General features: G+C 42.5%; 1 protein-coding gene across 7 annotated transcripts in view; it reads left to right on the forward strand.

Moving 5' to 3' along the window:
• The window catches only part of KCNQ2 (potassium voltage-gated channel subfamily Q member 2), a 109275-nt gene extending 99799 nt beyond the window's left edge, over nt 1-9476 (forward strand). For all 7 annotated transcript variants that reach the window (XM_077831957.1, XM_077831956.1, XM_077831959.1 and 4 more), the window contains 2 exons: nt 7734-7857; nt 8739-9476. In XM_077831957.1, the coding sequence (XP_077688083.1) occupies nt 7734-7857; nt 8739-9476 (862 nt within the window). The remainder of the gene's footprint in view (nt 1-7733; nt 7858-8738) is intronic.
• The last annotated feature ends 17273 nt before the right edge of the window (nt 9477-26749 follow it).

Consider the following 26749-nt stretch of genomic DNA (forward strand, 5'->3'; position numbering starts at 1 on the left):
CAAAATGCCGCTTTCTCTGGATTTTTCATTTGCTTAATGTCAAACCCCTTTCATGCCAGGTATATGACGGCATGCATCACTTAATAAGGCAGCTCGCTGACACATATACCTCAAAATCGCTTGGATTTACTTTTGGCGATGGCTTTTCACACTAAGCCAAGTCTAAGGCAAAAAAATTATACAACCATTGATTTCTCCTGTGAGCATATTTCAGTCATCCTCAACTAGTTGTTTGGGATGGCCAAATCATCATTTGTTATGATATTGCAGCCAATATAAAAGACTACAGAAATATCTTCAAGAGCAACAAGATTTGTTATTTTCATCTAGAAGAAGAGGTAAGATTAACTACAGAATGGAAAACTTCTCACTCTGTGTGTGTAGACAAGCAGGTGCAAATATACGCTTGCATCTACACACCTATATTCATTGAAATGAACATATTCCTTGTTTTTTTTCCAGTGGGCAACATTTGAATCAAACGCGTTTCATATTTATAGGGAAGGAAATGAATAAATGCACAGAACCATTTTCACCCCTGGTCCAACTCTATTGACCAGAGTAAATGTATAGCATCACTAAAAATGTCACATACGCTGGGCCAAGTGTTCAAAAGAATCCTTAATTTTGTGTGCAGAAATAAATGCTGTGTCAAATCCTTGCCTCATTTAAATCAATGGGAATTTTACCATTGACATTGCTGTGGATTCACTCTGGGTAAAATATTCAGAAGCACCAAGTTATTTTGAAAATTTTACTCCTGCATGTCTTATCAGTGAAATAAACAACAGTGTGTTCTCAGTTATATGCACATCAGCTGGAGGGAGGTCTCGCCTACGTGTCTGTGAGCTTTCACTGCCCAACTGTGTTGCAAGCGCAAACACGAGTAGTTAACCCAACGAGATCATTCAAAGTAACTACTCAGATTTACACTCACAGATGAACAGTGGGTTCAAAAATGGGGACAAGCATTTTGACCAAAATATTCCCCATTTATATAGAGCATCACACCTGAACGCATATGTATATATTTGGTAGAAAGTCATATTAGGTGCACAGGTAGAAGGTGATTTCAAACATAACTATGTTATTCCTTCAAAATATTTTTCCAAATATGCTTGCCCTCACTTAGAACTAAGTACATGGATTCATGACAGATCTGTAGTTTTCCATATAAGCTGTTTTGAGTTATCTGTGCCTGAGAAACGTGTGTGAATTTTTTTTTTCAAACCTATTTATTCACACCCTGTTAACTCGAAGATGGAAAAAAACCCAGTTGGATTGCACCTTGTAGAAACCTCCCACTTTGAACTTAGGTCTAGCTTGAGAAATTTCAACCCAAAAGGTAACAGTTGTTTCTGAAAGTTCAGGACCTGAAAACAGGTTTTAAACATGAAATTGTTTCCTCAGCCATAACAATATTTTGAAATGCGCTTTAAAAAATGGGCAGATTGTATATAGTTGTACCTACATATTATGTACAATGTACAAAACATCTTGGCTAGAGTGGAGATTTATACACTAAAATTACTACCTTGCAGATTGAAAAAATGACCAGCAATGCGAAAGGATGCCCAAAATGCCAAACTGAGGGTATTTATATTATCACTCATTCAACCCAAGGCATAATATTATCTCCCATATGTTAAAAATTCTATTTTGTATTAGCCTAATACTGCTCCTTCACAAGCATATAACTCCCACAATCGAAAACAGCATGTTTGTATGCATAACGCTATTATAACCCCTTGGGAAATATTTTTTTTTTATAACTTGCTTCCATTTTTAGCTTTCAGGGAACTTTGACCCTCCCTCAGTTGACTGCAGAGCTAAAATTAAGTCACTGTTTGGGGTGACTTTTTTCCCTGCTATATAAACAATTCCTGACCCTTAGCACCAGAAAATAATCCCATTCTTACCTGCAGTATTATTGGGCTTTAACCTCTGGGGCTCCTAGGGGTATTTTGTATTTATTGCCCCATTTTCATTTAATTTTCCCAATTGTTTTTGTTTACTAGGGTGCAGGCAGCAGAGGAGCCCCAAAATGGACCCTAGGACCAAGAGTTCAATCCTGAAGGGTACTGAGCACTCTGCCCCCAATCCAGCATAACTCTTAAACACATGAAGAAAAGGAGTACTTGTGGTACCTTAGAGACTAACCAGTTTATTTGAGCATAAACTTTTGTGAGCTACAGCTCACTTCATCGGATGCATACTGTGGAAAGTGTAGAAGATCTTTTTATATACACACAAAACATGAAAAAATACCTCCTCCCACCCCACTCTCCTGCTGCTAATAGCTTATCTAAAGTCTAAAGTGATGCATACTGTGGAAAGTGTAGAAGATCTTTTTATATACACACAAAGCATGAAAAAATACCTCCTCCCACCCCACTCTCCTGCTGCTAATAGCTTATCTAAAGTCTAAAGTGATCACTTTCCGAGAGTGATGACTTTAGATAAACTATTAGCAGCAGGAGAGTGGGGTAGGAGGAGGTATTTTTTCATGCTTTGTGTGTATATAAAAAGATCTTCTACACTTTCCACAGTATGCATCCGATGAAGTGAGCTGTAGCTCACGAAAGCTTATGCTCAAATAAATTGGTTAGTCTCTAAGGTGCCACAAGGACTCCTTTTCTTTTTGCGAATACAGACTAACACGGCTGCTACTCTGAAACCTGTCTTAAACACATGCTTAACTTTGACATGAATAGCCCCATTTATGTGGATGGAGACTGCTCAGATGCTTAAAGTTAAGCGCCTGCTTGAGTGCTTTGATGGATCGGGGCCAGAGTTTTCAGCACCCTGCAGGATTCAAGCCCCAAATCCAGACATTCTTATTCAGGCAAAACTACAGCAAACATTATAGCTGAGTAAGAGCTCCCAGATTTGGCCCTAAATGGGTGATAAGATAATCATCCCAGCTCTGAGGTGGTTTTGCCCTAAATATGCTACAACAGCAGAGCTACCCTGCATTGAGCTTCTTCTGTTTTACATCACATGTCCTCATTTCAGCCAATTGATGGCCAGACAATTTAAAAAAACATGAAATAAAATAAAAATCACCTGTTGATGAGCTAGAAGAACAATGGTGCCAAACAATTGGAAGTCACATGAACCCTCTCAACAAATTGGATTATATTTGGCAGCCCAAGGGTGTGTAAGATCACATGCTGCCTTCAGATACATGTACATAGTTTACAGTGAAGACAACGGACTGCTAATGTATAGCTGATGGCAGAATGTAGCCTATAGTGTATAGCACATATTGTATGCTCATGAACTTCGAATGCTCAGCTGATTCAAGATACAATCACTTTAAAATCCAGGTAGCCCCAGCTATGTTTTTGAGCAGCATAGACATGAGTAGTTGGTATTATTAGATTAAATATGTCTCGTACAAATACTATTAACCAATCAGAAGAGAAGTAGCCAGTCATGTGACATGGATGAAGGGGGTTTGGTGTCTGTGCCTGGGTTATGTAAAAAAAAAAAAAAAAGAAACTGAATAAATATTTACAGACTTTTCATTTTTTCCTCATTTGAGCCGTTTGACCTTTGATGTCTGCTTCTGGCCGGAGGGTGGCATTCAACACACCTCTTTGCATGAACTGTAAGCATGAAGCATGAGAAAAACTGCACCATGGCTGATGCAAGAATTTACATTTTTCTGTATCATTCAAAAGAAGGAAAGATATTATTTAAAATTTAATAATAAATAATATAATAATAATCAATAAAGCTTTTTCAAACTAAAGGTGCAGCAGAACCAGGCAAATGTCGTAGGTGATATAGTAGGTCACATACCATCAGCAATCTTTTGATCCCCTTTCGTCACAAATCTAAAGCAAGGGACAGATTTTTCAAAGGCTGATGCCTAAGACGAATCCCCAGGAATTTGTGAGTGCACCCACTTGGGACCAGATAGTGTCTTTATGGCACAAGCTGTTTTCCTGTGGCTATTGTAAAGGCACACTGCTCCAGGGGGACTCCCAGCAGACAATGTGCAACTTAGGGAAGGCCTGAGGCCTCCTCAATTCTCCCCCAGTATCAGTGACAGTGCTCACCCTGCACCACCCTTTAGGAAAGTGTAACATGTTCTCGACCTGCTTTGCTCCTCTTTTTGCCCTGTGTGGGGTGGCTAGTGCCCCAGGGATGCTGGCAAGGGAGCCTTTTCTTCACTCACATGAACACAGGGATGCAGTTGTGCCTCATTCCTGCACAGGGATGTAAGAGGGGGAAAGGGGCCCCCTTAAGTGCACGCACACACCCACGCTCACACTCACACACACAAGGCCTTTTGCTTGCAAACCCAGCATTTGCCCAGACAGCTGGATTGCTAGGTACATCATTACCTGACTTAGGTGCTGAAATGCTCATTTGCTGGAAGTGGGGCACACAAAAGCTTGGCACACAAGGCTTTGGGGCACAACTCTGGCACCTGCCTTTGAAGCGCTGGCTTTAAGAATTGATGCCTTTGATTTCATTTTATGGCCACATGCTTATAAGAAGACCAAGTGTGCTGGTTTATCATTGAAACTTTATGGACACTATGGGGTTGAACTGAAAAAAAAAACAGTACAAAATGATGAAAAAGGGGCTTAGTGGTACTGCAAGTGAAGGGATTTTCAACAATGCCTTAAGCACTGGGGACTAACTCCCACTGAAAGTCAGTGGGAATTGGCTGCCTAATTTCCTTATATGCCCCTTTAGAAATCCTATCCTAACACTAACTTCCATTGCTAGAAATCTGGGTGAGAAAGCATTACACAGAAATTACTATGGTCAGTCTCAGTTACATTCCAGTGAAAACACCATGCAATGGGAGAGTTAACAATCTGTGCCCTGCGAGAGCCTAAGACTAGACCAGTAAAGGGTGCTGTAGGCCAAGGATGTACATGTAGGCAAAGGTGTATTTGGGAAATTTGCACAGCAGCCAGCCTGCAAAATACCTGTTGATAACCAATGCTAAAAGTCTCTGATGGCCATTAGTAACCAAATTCACCAAATGCAGCCAAACAATGTTTCTAAAATGGAAACGAAACACAAGGGCTATAAAATAATTCTCTATTTTCCCTTTCGTCAGCAATGTTCAGCTGTAAGGGCCACTTTTTTTAAAAAAAAAAAAAGCTGAGGCTCACTTGTATGCACAAACAATGCACATACAAAAATACCACTGGGGAGGACAAATATTTGTGCCCACCAGCTGGGAAGTGGTGCATTCATTTGCTTGTGTATTAAGCCAGTTTTTGTAAGCTGGTGTAGGCAACTGCTGGTTTTGGAGAAAGTTGCAGGAAGGCACCCATTGCTCAGGCTTTCCACTCCCTCCCTCCTTTGAATAGTTGGATCACTAAGTCACTTGCCTCAAAGTCAATAGGAGTCTTACATTGTCATCAGTGAATTCTGGAGCAAGGTTATAAGAGCAAAAGAGTATTTCTAGGGTCGGCGCATGCTCTGAGGCACCCCAGTGGGGCTGCCTTAATTTCCTCCATACTACAAATTGTTCTCTCTTGTTTCCTTAGTTGGCAGTTATTACTAAAGGACATTTTGGTTTTGGTTTCAAATAGAATACTAAAGCTCTTCCAGTACAATGACTACAGCAGGATGTTACACTAGGACAAGAAAGCAACTTCTTTCCTTGGCCTCTCCAAATAATCAGGATTGATTAGACTTTTGGCTTCTTTAAACACATGCCCCTACCATTGTTTTACTGGATCTACATGTTTAAATATGCAGGAAAGGAGATCAGAGTATGACTTTACTACACCATGGCCTCTGATTCCAAATCAAGATAGCCCCAGTTTTCCTGTTAAATGTCTCTTTGCTTACAAGGTTACAACATTTTTGTAGGATTTTACCATGTAGATAATTACATGTTTCTGCTGACCACTTGGTAGTCTTCATGAATGTAAATAATGTGCACTTTGCATACAACACAGAGATAAGGCATGTATGTTACTTACCCTTGTAATTATAGCACATGGTACTCACCATGTAAGTAAATGGTCAAACATTACTTTGTAGGTGAAGTAGTAGTACCGAAAATTTCTGCTCAAATAAAGTATTACCTAAGTCAGTTCACCTGGATTAAATAATTTTTGCTTATTATATATTTGCTACCTTAGCTATGATGTGCTCATCTGCCCTATCTCCCGAGCCAGATACTCAGCGTGTGTAAACTGCTGTCTCTCTAATATAGTCCAGGGAGCTGTGCTACGGCATATCAACGGATGATCTCACCCTCTGTTTAAAAAAAAGAAAGTATAAGAAACTAAGCCCCCCTCCACACACAAAAGCAAAGCCAACTAGATGGCGCTGTTGTTGGAAATGGCCTTGTGTCTCATCCCTTTCCTTGTGTTTTGTTTGTTAATCTTCCTTTGTCTGTCTGCGTTCAGCCCATTCTTTGTCTCATACTGGTGCATGGATCCATTACCCACACTGCAGAATTGCATAAGAAGCATTTTTTATTTCCGCTCAAGACAACTAACTTGGTTTCAACCAGATTAATTAATCTGTTTTTTGTCACCTACAGTTCTGGCACATTATGCATGAGTAAAGTTTGTGAGGATTATGCTTAGGGAGATAGCTATAAATCGGGTTAAGATTAAGAATATGTCCCAGCTCAGAGATGTCTTATTGGTTTTTATTAGATCAGAAGATGCCCGTGTTTAGTTACCTATAGAGCAAATTTAGGTTTGATGCATTAAACATAATTAGCTTGTGACTTCCTATATCAGAGGTGGCCAACCTGAGCCTGAGAAGGAGCCAGAATTTACCAATGTACATTGCCAAAGAGCCACAGTAATACGTCAGCAGCCCCCATCAACTCCCCCCATCCCTCCCTCCCAGCGCCTCCTGCCCACCAGCAGCCCTGCCAATCAGCACTTCCCCCTCCCTCCCCGATCAGCTGTTTTGTGGTGTGCAGCAGCCTCTGGGTGGGGGGGAGAGGAGCGAGGGCACAGCAGGCTCGGGGAGGGGGTGGGAAGGGTTGCAGTGGGGGGCAGGGCCTGTGGCAGAGCCAGGGGTTGAGCAGTGAGCACCCCTTGGCACATTGGAAAGTTGGCGCCTGTATCTCGGAGTCAGTGCCTATACAAGGAGCCGCATGTTAACGTCTGAGAGCCACATGGCTCCGGAGCCCCAGGTTGGCCACCCCTGTTCTATGTGGACTCCTCTGACTTCCACGTGGAGCCTTAAATTCTTAGACAGGGAAAAAGGGATTATAAATAAGGGATGTAACCATTCCAGTGCTGAACTAAAGACTCTTATCTCGATGGACATGAGTATGTAGGAGAGAGGCAGAAGATTCGGCTGTAAAGATGTGGAAAAACATGAATTTCATCTAGACCAAGTAGGCACACAACTTTATCCACAGCAAAATTATCACGGGTAACAAATACAATGCTAATGAATGTGGTAGAAACCTTGCTTAGAGTGAAATTCCTCCCAGTGGGCAAATTTACTGAGCATAACGTGCCAGATTATATCTATAGAAACAGTATTGATAGATTTCAAACTCTGCTAATACTACTGTGAAAATATAGCGACTTATTTACATCAAAGATAACACTCAGCTGCCTCTCCCTGTTTGTGTAAGTAATTTTGAGGGGTAGTTGGGAGAGAGGTTGTTGCTTTGTCCACAAAGAGCCAGCAGCTAGCAGAGTCCTGTTTCCTTGACGTATCTGACTAACTCAACGGCCTTTTCTGGGTGGGGGGGTTGTTTCTGTTCCTGGTAGAGTTGACCAGATTGTTGGACGAGGGACATCAATGACAGACAAGGATCGAACAAAAGGGCCAGCGGAGGGGGAGCTTCCAGAAGACCCAAGCATGATGGGCAGGCTTGGAAAAGTTGAAAAGCAGGTATGGGGGCAGATGTTACTTATAAGGAAAAAGTTCATGTTGTGTGTTGAGATTTTAAAAGTAGTTAAGATTAAGAATAGAGGAAAGATTTGGATAAAATTTTCAAATGTGCCTAAATAACTTGGCAGCTTAAACCCTATTTATAAAAGTGACTTAGGTACTTAAAGCCCAGAGACTCAAAGGTATGGGAGTTAGGCACCAAAATACCTTTGAGGATCTAAGCCTTAAGTGCCTAAGACACACTGAAAGTCATAGGTCCTTAGGAGCCTAAGTCTCGAAGTCCCTTTTGAAAACAGAACGTTAGTTCCAAAGTGACTTAGGTGCCTTTGAAATGTTCCCTTTCTAACCTAAACAAGTTCAAGTAAAGCCGTTGGTGTGATTTTTATTGCCACAGGATCCATGCCTCGTTCAAGGTGAAATTCACTCCAGAGCACAAGGCCCACTCAAAGTCCCCATACACACACTGTAACGGCCTGACCCAATGAAGTGCTGAGCACCTCTGGCCTGGTGCTGAGTGTTCTCCAGTCCTATTGAAATCTGTCACATTTCACAAGCATTTATGCTTGCTTAAAGAAAACACAAAGGCCATTGCAGAAACAAGTGAATGCTCTAAATGGCGGGTTTTGGGTACAATAACTTAAAAATATTTTTAAAAATCCATCTTCCATAAAAGGAGAGAGGTCCTTGCCAAAGTTCAGACTGGATTTGGATCCCAGCTCTCTCTCAAAAGTTCAAGGAAGTCCAGTTTGTGCCAGTGTAGGAAGGGGTTATCTATGAAATTCAGATCCCCATTTGAGCATGGACTGGAGTAGAGCTCTTTGGATACAGGGTATTGGTCCATAGATATCACCCAGCACGGGGAACTGTGTGGCATTTTGCAGGTTCTGTCCATGGAGAAGAAGCTGGACTTTCTGGTGAACATTTACATGCAGAGGATGGGTATCCCATCAACGGAAGCAGAAGCCTATTTTGGGTCCAAAGAACCAGACCCGGCGCCACCCTACCACAGTCCAGAAGACAGCCGGGAGCACATGGACAAAAATGGCTGCATCATCAAGATCGTCAGGTCTACCAGTTCAATGGGACAAAAGAATTTCTCTGCACCACCAGCCCCAACAATGCCAACCAACACATGTCCCCCTTCAACGTCCTGGCAGCACCAGCCATACCAGCGGCATAGCCATGGATCCTCCCCAGTTGGAGATCCTGGCTCTTTGGTAAGAATCCCGCCCCCACCTTCACATGAGCGCTCCTTGTCCGCTTACAGTAGCGGGAAGAGGGCCAGTGCTGAGTGCCTGAGGAACGAAGACATTACAGCTAAACACCATGACAGCGCCTTGAGAGACAGTGACACGTCCATTTCCATTCCGTCAGTCGATCACGAGGAACTGGAACGCTCCTTTAGTGGATTTAGCATTTCCCAGTCCAAAGACAATTTGGACATCCTTAACAACGGTTGCTATGCAGCAGTGGCTCCCTGTGCCAAAATCAGACCCTACATTGCAGAAGGAGAGTCAGACACTGATTCTGACCTCTGCACACCTTGTGGCCCGCCTCCCAGATCAGCCACAGGTGAAGGACCTTTCAGTGACATGGGCTGGTCAGCCCCTAGACAGTGAAGCATCTTGACATCTATTGAGCCAAGTCAGAGCACTGGCCAGCCACCCATTCATGCCATCCCCATGTCGAACTTCTTGAGGAGATCTACAGCTAAGGTTTTATGAATCCAGAACATACTTAGCTTGTGGATATTTTCTTACAGCTTACTCTGGGGACAGACGCTGAGCCAGCATTCAGTAGAAAGAGGCCACTGTGGTGAATAATTCGGAGCCTTGAAGTGTCTCGATTTCTTTCATACTATCTTTCTAAGATAATTAGGTGAAACGATATCACAGTACAGGGTAGGCAACCACATTTCTTGGTAATCCTTTAGGGTAAAGGGAACAAATATCACCTGCAAGGGTTTTTTTTGGGGGGAAGGGGGTTAACTGGTGACTGAACATATCTTTTACATGGTAATTACCATACCATGATACTGGGTGATTACAGTCAAATACTTTAGAGGTGCAACGCGATTACATGATTATTTCTGTCTTGTAAAACATTCCAGGTTACACGATGATTACTTTTGAATTTACGGAACGTGATCCTCCATTAACCATTCGGGAACGTAGTGTGATTACCATACAATTCATGGAAGCCCAGTTGGCTCTTGACAAATTGGGATGTTTACTTTCACGTTACAGTATTGCCCTAAGAAAGACGTATGCTGTCAGGATGAGTCGAGGTAGAATGTTAGCAGGCATCATTTGGAACCAGAATGATTTTCAAATTAAATTTGCTACATGGCTTAGGTGGAGGAGGAAGGTCAAAGACACAAAATCTGTCTTTGAAGGCAAAGAGGAACACCACAAAGGACATGGGATAAGGCACTTTACATTTAAACCATGTATTATATTTAATAGTGTACCCGCCAAAATTTACAGAACGGGAAGCCATAATTCCACCTACGGGGTTGTAGTAACTTGAAGTTGCTGTCGTAATTTTTGATATTGCCAGCAGCACTGTGGTGAACTTACAGCCACAAGAGACACAGCTATGGGGAGAGGGATGTTCCTCGAGATACTGTGACCCCTCTGCTGTTGCAAGGCAAGGAACGAGAGCACCAGCAGCGCCTGAGCCCTGTAACTCAAAATATTGCCCATTTCGTACACCATTCGCATTATGCCTGGATGCTTTTGCAGCAAAGTTCCTTCCTCCTTTCCTCCACTACCCGATCCTGGATCACAAAGCTGTCCTTCGGACTTCTCCATTGTTTTGTTTAGATCCTTCATGCTGAGTCACGAGGTGCTTCCTTGTTTCCTCCTGATTTCTTTTATACATCTGTGACCTGTATTTATCCACAAGGGCTGGCAGTGGAAGTCTTTCTATTTTTTCTCTAAAAAGAAAAGGAGTACTTGTGGCACCTTAGAGACTAACCAATTTATTTGAGCATGAGCTTTCGTGAGCTACAGCTCACTTTCTTGAAAAGCCAGGTAAAGATCATGTCACTGTTATTGGCACATGAAGCCGGGGGAAAACTGATGATGCAGGAGGTTTCTTTCAGGACCAAAACAAAGTCACAAAGTGATCCTTTACTGTCCCAGTGCGACAAGGGTCACTCAAGGGGATGGGTCATAGGAATCTGGATCAACAGCCAGGGCTGCTACACAGGAGCCATTGCCATGCCCACTGAATCCACCCATTTAACTGAAGCCCTACACCTTGTGTGTTTTCTGAAAGGGATAAACTGCAGTGGAGTCAGGACTGTGCCAGCTATTTGTGTCCATCTCTCCTCCCCCGCCCCCCTGCCAATGTCAATGGCCAGTTTTCATGATATTTCAAATATATGACATGCCCCCATGTCCCTTAGGCCTTGCTGCACCTAATACAGGTGTGATCCCTCCATTTTGAAAGGTTGACCTGCTGGTGGTGAGAGGAGAAACCTGGTGTATTCGTTCCTTCTGGTCATTAGGAGAAGCAGCCTGGGAAGCTAAGGAGGAAAAAGACAAATTTAGGAATAACACACTGCAATTCAGTGGTATCGGGGGGTGCACACAATCTGGCAGCCATAAAACACCACCTAGAGGGACACATACAGCTCTTGTCCCGGAACTCAATGTGATTCCATGAGATTCTCTAGAACATGAAGTCTTTAAAACGAGATTTGAGGACTTCAGTAACTCAGTGAGAGGTTACCTATTGCAGGAGTGGGTGGAGGAGGTTTTATGGCCTGCAGGGAGAAGGAGGTCAGACAAGATGATCACGATGGTCTTTTCTGGCCTTAATGTCTATGAGTCTGTGAGATTCACCCACGAGGGCAGGAAATCCCCTGCTGAACAGGTGGGTCTTTTTGGTTTCTGGAGGGAAAATAAAACAATTCTTTTATACATCTAGTCAGGGCCAACATGCAGCACTTGCCTGGGAGTGGTGGGGTGAAATGATATATAATCTTCAAATCCAATTAGCCTCAATATATGAGTGAAAGGGAGAAAACCTACTCTTTTTAGGGGGGTCCTGTGCATCTATGTCTCCAAGGATAGAGAGGAGAGACCTTTGCACGTCCAGAGCTTCCTCCCCATTCCTGCCATATTCTGCAATTCTTTCTTCCCCACTCAAGCTGCCTGGAGCCTTCTTTTGGCTCTAGAATTCCTAATCTGGAGTAGCTCCTGTGATGTATCTAACTAAAAGTAATTAGTGTATGATACACCTAACCTCAATAAGAGTGTTTGCTTTGAATTTGGAACTATCATACATTAAAATCCATATTTATAAAGGGCAGCTTATTTCCACACTCTCTCTAAACTCACCTGGCCTGACTTTCATAAGATGTGGCCCACAGGCTACATTTACATGGAAAATTGCTGCACATGAATGTGTAAGTCTGGCTTTTGCCCATGTAGCTGTATTTAAGCATGTACAAAAAAAGGGTATATATAGGTGGGCACAAAAATGCTGGCAAACTCCAATGGGGCCCACAAAGATGCATCTTCTAATGGGCCACTAAAAATGCACCCATGATATTTGCAGGTAATTCCATTTACTTATGCAAAAATCTGCATTTGCATAGCTGACTGCTCACTGTAAACAATTACCCAATTCGAGGAACACGTGCTTTTGCACATGCAAGTAAACCTAGGGTACGTCTACACAGCAAAGAAAAACTCACGGCTGGGTTTCAGTGGGTTTCCTCTAGATTTGCACTGGTGTAACTCAGAACAGAATTTGGACCTAATGGATGGTTTTGTTGCTCATCCACCTACATAGTTTTTCTCATTGCAAATTCCAGTCTAATCCTCCCCATGACTCCTCACATAATCCTTCTGTCTCCATTCCTTCCCACACTCCCATTGCATATGCAGTTGCTGGAGAGCCAGTAATGCAACGTTTTCTGAGTTTCTCAGTTTGATGGTTGAGAAACATTAATTTTCTGGAGAGAAGGTTTGATTTTTGGCTCATAAATGTCCTCCAATAAGGATGTTTAATGAGAAATGCAAAGGAAACTTTCTCCCCTCTGCCTCACTGCTGCTTAGCCTGTCTGTAGCATCTGTTGCACCTCTGTGTTTCTAGCTATATAATCTGTACACTCAAACACAGAAACTAGTTTTAGGAGCTGCTAAGTTGTGACACAAGCCCAAGAAAAGCTAGGAAATTCAAAGTGAATGACACTGTTCCAGACAAGCTGTGAGCCAAATTTTCAATGGGCCTTCTTACCTGCACCTTTGGTATTTGTAACTGTGTCTGTTTGGACATAAAGAAGCTGTGTTTGTGTCCACATGCATGCAGAAGAAGAAGTGTCCTTAAAACAAAACCCAGGATCTAAACCCCAGGAAACTTTGAAAGATTTCAAAATCTGGTTCCAGATCTTGCTTTGAATGTTGCAAATGGCCCCCATCTTTGTAATGGGCCAGCTCAAAAACTGGGTATGAAACCATACTGAATTTGGGGATGTTCAAAGTCCAAGTTAGAATGCAAATTTCGCAGTTTGTGCACATCTCACAAAGAACTGAGGTTGCAGACAACACAAGCTCGGTCCAGAGAAGGCCTTTGGAGACTATGGCCCTGAGTCATAAGAGCAGAGCCACCAGTCCCAGCTTGAATTTCCCAACGTTTGGGAAAGAACTTTAATGTTATTTAAATGTAGATTTTGTATGTGAATTTCCTTGCTGATTCATTTTCTTAACATTAATTTCTAAGCAAACAAAAAATATAAAAGAAATTAATGAAAAACGTATTGTTTGACCCAGAGAGCCATTGCATGTCCTGAGGCAAACCACGTAATGAATCAGGTATGTAAAAAAATATTTTTAAAGCAGCTTCAGGGATTCAGGTATCTTCAGTAGAGTCATTTCTATTTGCAGGGTAATCAGGCATAATTGGAACAAATGGGGAAATCTAAAGTCAGGGCTGAAACATCAGTTTTACACCCTGCTGGAATGACTCGGTAGCAGCTATGGTCTTGCCTACAGCAAGAATTTGCCCTGATTTTAGCCATGCTTCCAACAATGGGAAACCATGCCAGTGTAAGTCATGGCTCTTCATGTCTACACTTCAGGTTCAGTGGCTGGGATCAGGGTAAATTCCCAATGCAGTCAAGACCGGTGAGCCAGAGTCTGCCCTGAGATGTATACCAAGAAAAGGCAGTGACAAATAAACACATGCTTCGAAGATAGAATTTGGCCCTACGATTTTGAATGACTTGGCTTTTAGTTTGATCAGAAACCTAATGTCATTTAAACAAAGCTTTTAACTTGAGCATGTTGTTTTGTTTAGTTAGAATTTTGTTGGGAAAAGATCAACAAAATTTCTTGAGAGTCATAATACTTAAACTATTTAAATATGCTAATTGAAATGTAAGAAGTATAATATTTATCCAAGAGAGAAGAAAGTTGCTCCACATCTTTCTTACATCCCTGAATGAAGATTTTTGAATTATTTGTGGTGTTTACACTCCCTGATCCCTGTATTTTCAGTTGTCCAACCAACATTAGTGATCTTCCTGAACTAAGCAGAGATGGTGCTGTTCAGAAATGTCAGCTGTTCCTGACACCCCACAAAGAAGTTGAGTGCCCTACCTTGCAGAGATACTACCCAATCTCTGCTGTCCCAGATAAGACCATCATAAAGGACTGGAAGGGATCTCCAGGGTAATGAAGTCCAGTCCCCATCACTGCAGACAACCACATAATATAATTGCTTTCATAAACATATCAAGCTCCAGCTTAGAACCAGTTAGGCTTCTTGCCCCCACTACTTCCTGGTGATCACAGACAAGATCTAGGAGTCAAAGCAGGTCGTCAATTGGAGCTCCAGGGATCTATTCTATGAAAGTGCAAGTGGTGAGGTGGGGATCCCTATCTCAGAGAGTTTGTCCCTTTCTGTGATGCCAGGTTTCAGAGTTGTAGCCGTGTTAGTCTGTATCAGCAAAAACAACACGGAGTCCTTGTGGCACCTTAGAGACTAACAAATTTATTTGGGCATAAACTTTCATGGGCTAGAACTCACTTCGTCAGATGCATGGAGTGGAAAATACAGGAGCAGGTATAAATACATGAAAAGTTGTGATTTGCCTTATCAAGTGTGAGGTCAGTCTAACGAGATAATTCAATTGACAGCAGGATACCAAGGGAGGAAAAATAACTTTTGAAGTGGTAATGAGAGTGGTCCATTTCCGACCGTTTCCTCCCTTGGAATCCTGCTGTCATTGGTTTTGTCCCTCTCTAGATACCATTATACCCAATCCTACCAGCAGTGACTTTCGTTTTGGGTTCGTCAAGGTATTTCTTGTGGGGGGGAGGGGAATAGTTTTTCTTTGGAATTTGCCAAACATCAGGCACATCCAAAAAAAGTTATTGGGGTAGAATGTGCACATTCCCCCCCACAAAGGTTCCAACTCATTCTCTGTCAACCACTACATTCAAACACTGTCCATCGGGGTGGTTGTACTTAGGAAGCATGAGGCAGCCCAGAGACTGCTCCAGTTGAGCACGGAAACGGCATGTGTGGGACAGTATAAGGTGCCTGGCAGACTAGGAATTCTCCTACTGCATATTTAAAATAAATAATAGCAATGAACTGTACAATGTAAAATCAAGCCCTTATAAATATATATGTAATTATAGCGAGAGTTAGTACATTGGCATCATCTTATTCTAGTGAGATCATGGTTTGACAGGTACCATATACAGAGCCTACATGTTAATACAGCTACTGTTCAGTTCTGTTCTTAACAAAGGCCTGGAACGGACCCTTACAGCACATTATGCTCAGTAAGTGCAAAACCCCAGATCCATACATATAATTCTCATTTGTCAGCTATAAAATAAATGTTCTTAAAAAAAAAAACTACCTAAGGGTTTGCAAAAACAGTGCCAGGCTTCTGTGCTCTGCAAGCTGCTGATTTATTCAAGCTTCTGCAGTCTCATGCAGTTTTGAAAGATTTGGATTTTCCCTCTCCCCTTTCCCTTACAGGCTGAAGCATGCGTTATATCGGAACAGCTCAATTCAGTGCTCTTGGAGCAGGGCGTGTAAACTGTGGGCCCTGCGGCAGCTGGAGTTATTGTACCCCAAATGGGATATTCATTCTTAGGAAAAAGCGGGTGCTCTTTGCAAAGAAGGGCAGCTTTAGCTTTCAGCTGGTACTTTCCTTTGGACAAAGTCCTATAGAATGTAACAAAGAATTCTGTCCTTCCTATAGGTTTCTTTGTTTTGTTTTTTAACCATCCTATAAAGTTCCATAGCAAGGATGTAAATTCTCTACTACATTCTGACAAAGGTCTAAAACCCTATAGCTAGGCTAGCTTGTTCTATTAAACCCTATAGGACTTCTGCATAGTGTTCCCATCAGCCTTGCCTGCGGAGTTGCCCAAGGAATGCACTGAGCGAGCACATGTCTTCAGAGTGTGCTGGCCACACCACCTTCTCCATCCAGCACCTCCCACTTTTGAGCATAACCTCAGCAATCCTCCCCAAATTGACTTGCCACTGTACCTGGGTTGTAGTGGCTGCCAGTTAAAGCCAGAGCCATATTACTCTCCCTTTGCGTTCTCTCTCGGGTCAATAGCTTTCATTTTATACACATCATTTAACAAAAATGAAACAAGGAAATCAGATACAAAACCTCTTAGAATCATAGAATATCAGGGTTGGAAGGGAGGCAGAGACATAACGATAATGTGATGGATGTTCAAATGGAAACCAACTCCTCTACATCTTGTCCTGTTCTTGTGGGGGTAATTTTATTACTCAATGTTGAGAAAGGAGAACTTCTCCCTTTACAGTCCCTGACTTCTCCACTTCATATCACAACCTGCACATTATTTAAAATGTCAGGGTGTGGGCTAGTGATTGTTTTTTTAAAAGAAGAATTAATATAAATACATAGGAATCTTTAGTGTATCTAGTGTTTGATTCTCCACTGGCACTATACTGCTTGCCTTACATTATGTTTAGAGGGAAAGGCCATATACAATATTTTGATACAATAGTAACCAAGCTCAGATTTTAGATATCAGCCAGAGTCACTTGTGGCCCCCCTCCTATCAGATGAACCAAGGAGGGGCAGAGAGTTCATTTTCAACATATGAATGTGCTTTCCAGACGGTCACATACTGTACTCTCGATTTTGCCTGCTAGTGCATGCTATCTGAGATGAGTAGAAATTGATACCCTTATATCTGTATCTGAAATAGAATTTAAAAAGTAATTGCAAAACCTTTCTTTTAAAAACCAAACATGCTGTCAGTTATATATTGTATAGGGTGTCAAAGTTCATTAACAACCCAATGGGTTTTTTAGGTAACATTAATATACCATGTGTCTCTGATACTGTGATTAATTTATTGATGTCTGGTCTGACACGCATCAATTCTGGTTTTACTACATGTGACTCTGAGGGGTGCATACATGTGTCATGTGCACCCACTGGTGAAGAGGTCTGTAGAAATATGCATATGGAAAAAAGAATGGTGGTTGGCTATGCATGAAATCTTGTGCATTTCATGCAGGCAGCGATAACAGGAGCATGCTAGAGGGGGAGTAGGGGAATACCCTATCCGGAGGGCTACAGAAAGCGTTGAGGAGGAGGGATACTGGGGTACATCTGTTGAAGGGCTCCACTTTAGTGGATGCAACTTGAAACCACTGAACTGGCAAATGCACACTTCTTGCCTGTCCAATTCACTGCGGGAGGAGATGAGAGCATTCTAATTTCACTGTGATCTCATTGACACTTCCAACTGGGTAACGGGGACCGCAGGTATTTATACCCTTGTGCCTGCAGTTCAATTGTGGGTGCAAAAATGAGAGTACAAACTTTTTGAATAAAAATTAGACCCATGGGAAGAGAGGCCACCCTTTGAAAAGTTACCCAACTGTTTCTACCGTGTAGTTGATCATTTTTCTACCTGGTCTTGTGAGGTGCTGAACACCCTCAACGCCCACTAAACGTCTTGATGCTAGTTCCCACAGAGCATCACAGTACCCCTTCCAGAGACTGTCCTTAAAATTTTATCATGCTCCTTAATTCTCAGTCCCTGCTGCATTATTTTTTTGCTAGATTCTAATAATCTAGTACCTGTTTGTGCCCACCAGGTCCCTTGTCGTCCGTGTTGCTAGTCCAGACCATATACAGGGGAAGCTACTGCCTTGGCAGGGCTGCAACCCTATTCTTGTGTTTTTTCACATGACTACACCCCACAGTCACCCCTACAATCTCGTATATATCAGTTCATGGATCGGTGTTTGCTTTTCATCCACTATTGCTTTTTCACCCCATGGAGCCATCTGTAGGTCCAAAATGTCCCTCGTTTGTTTAGATTGAACCCATTTTGCCCATCTCTTCAGCACCCAACATGCTGCTGGTATCACGTCAATAGCAGATCATGATAAAACAATGTGAGAACTGGTCTCCTTGCAGTTGTGACGTCTCCCCTCATTCCCGGTGAAACCAGAGCTAGCTGCGATATGATTCAATGCAAAGCTCAGGCAGAGTTTCATGCCAAACTGGGCCTGTTTTTCAGGTGCTGGGGCAGGGCTGACGGTTTCGGGTAGAAACCAAGCTGATCTCTACAGTTTGGATGGTTCTGATCTGAAACCAGGTGAAAACATGGTGGTAGCAGCTGAGTTTCACTTGGAAATTAAGGTACATTTGAAATTAAGTTGAAACTTGGGGGACAATCTCTCCTTCCACCCACCGAACAAGGAGAGGTGGGCACACTGTCTGAACCCAGCCTGGCTAATTTCTCCCCACTCTAGCATGCAGTGGACACTTTCTATTTCAGTGTAAGTAGTTGTTTTACTGTAGTATTTTAAAATTGACAAATACACTGACTAACCCACCATTTGGTGTGCGTAACCTATCTCCATCTATGCCTGATCCATGCAGAATACCAATCTGCTATAGCTGCCAGCTGGAAGGCTTTGTCCTTTAGTTCAAGCTGTAGCTCTGGATGCTTCAGTTCAATCCCTGGTGATGATGGTCATTACAACTCCTCCTGGTGTTTGGGCTCTTTTGTGCCAACCAATGAGCAAGCACTGTCCCTTTCGCTGGCTTAGCATCTGTTCTGGAGATTGAGATCCTCTGTTCTAGGACCAGAATGTGGAATATTCCATGCTGGTTACGCTAACAACTACCTTACCCTCTTCCCAAGATTTAAGCAGAACATTTTGTGCTAGTTACACAGCTTCCAAAGTCAAGCACTGGGTGGAGAATCTGAAGTTTTCAGAAAAAAAAGTAAAACTGATCATTTACAGGGGGGGTTATTATGTTCCTTGTTTTGATCTAACAGCAGGTTTTTAAATAGTTGCCATGACTAAGGCATGTATAAAATTGTTTGGGAGATGAAATAAATTATTCTTATAAATGTTTCATTCTTTTACCAGTAATTCAAATATGCGGACTTCACTGTACTTTAACAGGAATGCCCCATATACGAAAACTATACTCCTGTGTCATCAGTAAAGGCATTGTATTTATGAAAAGAAAAGGAGTACTTGTGGCACCTTAGAGACTAACCAGTCTCTAAGGTGCCACAAGTACTCCTTTTCTTTTTGCGAATACAGACTAACACGGCTGTTACTCTGGAACATTGTATTTATGAGATTTCTTGTTAGTGTCACTTTGGCAGAGTAACTTCCTGAAGCACACAAGAACTGCACATTACATGCCAATTGCTGATAGATATTGTTACATGTAATTTAGCCTGTATGCATTCCATAGACACCAGATATAAAGTGTTACCTGCCTATTTTGTGATGTCACTCAAAGTACCGGGGCGGGGGGAGGGGGGGGAAATCCTCATTTGTTAAGGGATACCCTGTATTTGAATGCTTCTAAACATATTTTACCAGAAAGCAAAAATAAGTGAAACTGTTTCTGGAGTGTTAATTTTTTGAAATACTTAAAATACTGTATTTCTATATATTCTTCATTGTTATTCATCTGAGCTATAAATACTGTACAGAGAGAATGATGTATAAAGTATCTCAGTCATGAACTGCAAGATAAAAGGACAACATAGCTTTGGCTGCAAAAGGTGGTGTGTGTGTGTTTGGACACACATGTACATATATTTATGTGTGTGCATAGACATATACACTGCATGCTTTGAAGCAGAAAAATGCATATAAGATGAAAAGAAAATACGTTATTTTCTCATCTGAGTAAATAAGTCAAACCAAAAGGAAAGACAATTTTGATAACATTTATATCAAAATGGAAAACCATTCTGATTTGTAACAGGACTGACACAGATTCATATCCCAACTAGGAAGTCCAATTAGAAAGGAATCACAGCCCATTTAGAAATTTAAAAAACACAATTGTTTAACTGATTTGGTTTTGTTTTTTTAAAAGCAAATCTATTCAATGGGCCAGTACCAATTCTGCATCCAAAACTTGCCACAACCAAGGTCAATAGCCAACCTTCCATTGATTCCAGTGGGACTAGAACATCCCTTAGAGAGTGCCAATTTCAGACATATCTGTCTACATGGGCAAAACTTGATATGGGCTCAATCTTTACTAAAACAAAGTGTGAGTTTCTGAGATTCATGAGAAAAATGTTGTATGTCCCCATGGATCTCAGCAGTTGACTCCCATTGACTTCAATGGGCCATGAATCTTGACTCCCATTGACTTCAATGGGCCATGAATCTTGACCTTAATTTTGGTTTCTACATATGAACTTCAGTGCCTAAATTTAAGCACCCATTTTTTAAAACCTTGCCCTAGTAACTGCACAAACACCACTCAGTCTCTGAAGGCTGAGATGAATACAACAATGAATATTGAGCAATTAAGGACCTGATTTTCCAGGTGGCTCGGCACCCTGGCCTCCAGTCTGAATCCATAGAAGCTGTCATGTCTCAGTACATATAATAATCAGCCCCTGTGGTTTTATTAATCTTTTAAAGTGTTGCCAACACTCTTGGCCCATGTAGTATTTGTCTTTCTTTCAAAGACTTAAAGTAAAAAACAAAATACCTGAAGAAGAATAATTAAGATTTCCAACATAAGACATATCTGAATGAATTGTGATTGGATTTCTTCTTTGGCATGAAATCTGTCTCAGCAGAGGGTTTGCAGCAGACTTAGGTACTACTGAAGTCCCACATACGTCCTCAACCTAGGGGCAGATGACTTTGCTCATGTAGATTGCCATAGTTCCATTGTAAAGCTATGACAGTTTACACCAGCAGAGGATCTGTCTGAGTAGGGTTTAATTGGAAGATAGATAGCACATATACTTTGTGCTGGTTCTCTGCAACGAGATGAATTTCACCTTACCGCAGAGTTTTGACTGGGTGATAGTGTATTCCCTCTCAAGCATGTTTATAAAATTCCACAGACACTCAACTAAGCATTAAAGTTTGGTTGTCCTTTAGAAAGCAAAGACAGCTACTTTGCTTCCTTTAATTTGCTCTGTTGCCTTGGCTTTTTTGCACTTTTGTTCCAGCTCCAAAGAATATTTCATAATGCCTTTCGTACATATGTACAATTTTAAACATTTTGTATGTATTGAATGGTAAACACTTCTCTTGTAATATAGCAAATTGACTTTTTGTGTGAATGTGTAATTTCCTCTGTACATTTGAATCATGGATTTTGTGCACTGTACATTTTATAGGGATAGATTCCAAGGGAGTGACCTACAGTCTTCTATTAGAATAGCTACGATATTAAATTATACAATCACAGATGGTTTTACACGATTACCACTGACAAGCTAAGTAGCACAGACTTTTACATGGAAACATTGAGCATGAAACAATGTGTATCTGGGCCTGGCTGACTACCTTACAGGATGAGATGCAGAGTTGGCAGTTTCCTGGGGGGAAAACTAGTTTACAAAAGAGTGCTGGTAAATACTGGCTTAAACTGGGAAAAATAATTAAGAATTCAAATGGATGAGTGACAGCTAAGAAAATGTATATGTGTGAAATTAAAAAAAAAATCGTTGCAATCTTAAGGGAAATGGAGGAAAGTTTAAAAAAAATGGTCTCAAAGTATCAGAATGGACAACTTGCATCCAGTAAATATGCCAGAGACTTAACCTTTGTGAGATGAAATACACATTTATTGTTCTTTGCACTTCTCCTGCAGTTCACTTTGTTTGTTTTAGTTAAAACCACTATGTGGACAAACGTGTATTATTAACAAGTGACGCAGAAGAGAGGCCAGTTACTGGGGTGGTGAGAGACCGAACACCAAGCTGCAAAAAGGACTGCAAAGGCTTGAAAAATGCTTAACAACAGATCCTGCGGCTTGATCCAGGCAGAATATTTCAGTGTACTATTTTTAGCAGCTTTTAATTTTAAGTCTAAAGACTACCTTTAACAACATAACAGGCTATCCTTCTCTAGCACCATCCATCACAGAATCGCGTAGAGCTTTGCATACATGATCTAGTAGGTAAATATTATGTCCATTTACATGGCAGCAATGTAATGCCCTGGGCCTATCCCATCCAGAACTTTAGAACAACAAAAGAGACAGTCCCCAATGAATTCTTTCCAAATTTGGCATTGAGTCCAGTGCATTCTGGGACAGTATTGTGGAAGCTTACTCAATGCTGTATGTATACTCAAGCAGTAGACGTGAAATTCAGAGTTCTTAGTTACAGTGTCTGTAATTGAAAAAAATTCTGGCGTAGGCTAGGCTGATTCAGGACCAGGAGAAGGTGGGTGGGGGCTCCATTGAAGTCAGTGGCAAAGCTGTTGATTACAATGGGGTCAGGAATTCACCCCGTAGGTTCAGAGTGCAATACACTATGGGGATTCCGGTCGATGGATCTGTGTCTAGGGGGCCTATTATCCATTGGTGCAAGTTAGAGCAGCCTTCAAGCTCTAACTTGCAATGGGCCACAGTGGTAGAAAGTCACCTGGGCTGGCCTCCCCCTTCAGATCTACTGAGCACTGCTCTGGCATACCTGGAGATCCAATCCTCTGTGCACATCAATATAGACATCCCGGGCAGCTCTATACACTGAAGATTCCAGCTGAGGTGCCAGAAGCACAGAATTCTACCCAGAAAGCTAAAGAACTGTTATCCAGGTACTGTTCATACCAGCAGAGGGCAGCAAAGCATATTCATACTTCAAGTACATGGAGGGGAAGTTACCCTTCAACCAGTTCTAATTACACCCTTCTGCAGGCTTTTCCCAGGTAACTTACATTGCAGGGCATGAGTATTTAGTTTTTAAAAGCCAGTTTGTTTCCTGGAAATCACCACACCTGGTAACTTTGCTGAAGCTAGCATGGTCAGAAAGCCAAAGGTGAGACTATGCATGGCTGACTAATGTAAATATTGCAGTTTCTTGTCAGTTTCCTCAAGAGTCCCATTGCTCTCCAGTGGGAGGACAAGGCAGAAAGACTGACTGCTCCCCATCAGTGGGTGGAACTGCACGTAATGCTAACTGAAAATAAGGTGCTGGCTTCTGAGAATAAGATAGCGTTAAGGTGAGATTTTCAAACTAGTTAGGTCTGCACTTATGCACACAAAATGCCCAGCTATCTTATGCATGAATTTACTATGATTTCACACACAAAGTAGGTAACTGTAGGCAAAAATAGGTACAGTAACTAGCCCCATTTGCAGTTACTTAGTTCCCATATACAGCCACAACAATCCCAAGAGCAAATTAGCTGTGCACAAAATCAGTTTCTGAAAGTTCAAATCAGGTTCACCGACCAAAAACTGTTGAGATAACATAGACTTTAGCATCTAAGTTCTGATTTGGGAAAACATCTCTCTATTCAGAAAAGCACAGACTTAAATCAATGGGATTTAAGTGTGATCTTAAAGCAAAGCATGTGCTTAAGTGCTTTCCTATATTACAGTTTCTTCTATGTGTAGTTTTGAGATTAGGAATGGGCATATGAATCATAGTGCATACATTTCTCGTAGATATGATGGAGGTTATTGCCAGAGTCAGAGGCTATTCAAAAGACAATTTAGAGACTTACATAACCTTGCACAAATAAAAGATTTACTGAGTCATAGAACATGAAATTACCACACTCCCTGACAAAAATGGAAGTCACCCACAAGCTCCTGGAACCTCTTGCCCTTGATACAACATTGTTCTTACAGTAAAAAGCAGGGAATGCATACAGAATATTTTTTAAATGTAAGCAGTATACTAACTGAGTTATGCTTTTAACCACTGATTTGGTGCCAAGGAAATTTTAAAAAAACTATACAAAAATCTTTTGGAGCATCTTTTGAAGATCAGGAATTTTTCAGCTTCAATTAAGTTAGTCCCAGTCCCAGCAGAATCAATAGCAATTCCCCATTGTCTACATCAGTTAATTATACATTCACTGACTATTTATTTAACAGATCTTTTTAGATGCATTGACACAGTTTACTCCTCCAAGTCTCAGGTAGATAAAATGGGTATCAATTCAAGTAGTTAATAGAGTCTTTGTCTCCTTGTTGACAATGGCACTATCAGAATTAACAAAGAACAGCCGTGTTATCTGTTTGATTCTTTTTGTTAATTTCCTGTTTAATCTATTTAAAATATAAAATAATGACTATACCTATAGTAAAAGCAGCACACTTGGCTACAAATATTTTCCCAACACTCCCAGTTTGACAGTGAACCATTGATAATCACTCATTGCACCCACCTGACAGTCATTAAGACCACATTCTTCGAGTGATTGCTCACATCCATTCAACTTAGGTGTGTGTGTTCGCCACATGCATCGGAGCTGGAAGTTTTCCCCTCAGCAGTAACCGTAGGGGACTGGCTCTGGCGCCCCCTGCAGTGGCATGCACATGCTGCGGTATATAGGGCGCCGCCGGTTCCCCCCACCCTCAGTTCCTTCTTGCTACCAGCAATGGTGCTGAAACTGTTGCTGCCTCAGTTAATGCTGTAGCTGCTCGTTCGTACGAACTAGTTATCGTCTGTATACACTGTATAGTTTTCTATTAGTGTTTATAGATTACTTATTTTTGCCAACTGCCTTTCTCCTTTCCTGCCTTGGTGGGCATCTATAACATTGGACTGATAGGTCCTCAGTATGGTGGTGCGGGGTTACACCCTTCAGTTGTTTTCTACCCCTCCTTCCCACCCACCCCCTCCGTCCCTCTTCAGGGAACCTTCTCACAAGAGTCTCCTCATGCAGGAGGTAGAGGGGTTACTGCAGTTAGGTGTGGTGGAGATCGGTCCTCCAGAGTTCAAGAACAAAGGGTTCTATTCCTGCTACTTTTTAAGGCCAACAGCAGTCTACGAACTATCCTAGACCTGCGAGACCTGAACCACTTCCTAGCAAAGCTGAAGTTCTGCATGGTCTCCCTGGCCTCCATCATCCCTTCCTTGGATCCAGGAGACTGGTATGCCACTCTCAATCTGAAAGATGTGTACTTTCACATCACCATCTTCAAAGGACACAGATGCAACCACTGTCAGTCTGCAGTCCTCCCGTTTGGCCTAGCGACAGCACCATGGGTATTTACCAAGTGCATGTCGGTGGTGGCTGCCTACCTCAGACGTTGGGATGTCCAGATCTACCTGCACCTCGACAACTCGCTAGTCAAGGTCAGAGCAAGGTCCCTTGTCCAAAGGGATATTGCGATGCTGTTAGCCACCTGCCATCACCTCGACCTGTTGGTGAACAACAAAAAAATCTGGCCCTCTGCCAAGAGGCACTCTGTCTCTGGGACTTCTGCATCAACCACAGAATACATCTAGAGGTGTGTCACCTTCCGGGTGCCAGGATCACACTAGCAAATCACCTAAGCAGGGACTTCTCCTCTCACCACCAGTGGGTGCTCCACCTGGAGGTAGCCGGCATGATCTTCCTGAGGTGGGGAATTCCCCAAGTGGATTTTTTCACCACCAGGCAGAACAGGAGGTGCTGCAGGTTTTGCTCCAGACGGGGTCTGGGCAAGAGTTTCCTATCCAATGCCTTCCTCCTGCTGGGGGCAGGAAGCCTGATGTATGTGTTCCCTCTGATTCCACTCCTCAGCAAGGTCCTAGTGAAAATTAAGAGGGACAAGGTGCAGGTTATCATGATCGCCCTGGTGTGGCCTTGCCAGCACTGGTTCGGGACGCTAACAAGCTTGTCAGCGATCCCACCCTGGCCCCTGCCAAACTGACTGGACCTGCTGTCACAGGATCACAGACGACTCTTGCACCCCAACCATGCGTCCTTCTACATCACGGTGTGGATGTTGCGTGGCTGAACCCAAACGAACGGGCCTGTTTGGAAGGGGTCCAGAATGTCCTCCTCGAGAGTAGAAAGTTCTCGACTAGGCAGACCTACCTGGCAAAGTGGACGAGGTTCTCCCACTGGGTGGCCACCTTTGCATTCTTTGGTGCAGTCGATCTTAGACTACCTGCTTCATTTGAGGAACCAGGGTCTGGCACATTCCTATCAGGGTGCATCTGGCGGCCATTTTGGCCTTTCATCCACCCTTCCTGGGGCAGACTGTGTTCTCCTATGACATGACGGTCACGTTCCTTAGAGGCCTCGAGAGACTCTTTCCTCAAGTACCCAGCCCCTCAGTGGGATCTCAACTTGGTTCTGTCCAGGCTCACAGGCTCACCCTTTGAGCCTTAGGCCTCGTGCTCCATTTCACCTATCATGGAAGGTAGCTTTCCTGGTGGCGGTGACATCGGCAAGGCAAGTCTCCGAGCTACGAGCCCTGACCTCAGAACCACACCGTACATGGTCTTCTATAAGGACAAGGTCTAGCTCTGGCTCCACCCAGCCTTCCTTCCCAAGGTGGTGTCCATTTTCCACATGAGCCAGGACATCTTCCTTCCAGTCATTTGCCCTAAGCTGCATGAGACTAGTGAAGAGAGGCGCCTTTACGCTTTGGACGTAAGAAGGCCTCTGA

This window comes from Eretmochelys imbricata, chromosome 13 (genome assembly GCF_965152235.1).
Source record: "Eretmochelys imbricata isolate rEreImb1 chromosome 13, rEreImb1.hap1, whole genome shotgun sequence".
Taxonomy (NCBI): domain Eukaryota; kingdom Metazoa; phylum Chordata; order Testudines; family Cheloniidae; genus Eretmochelys; species Eretmochelys imbricata.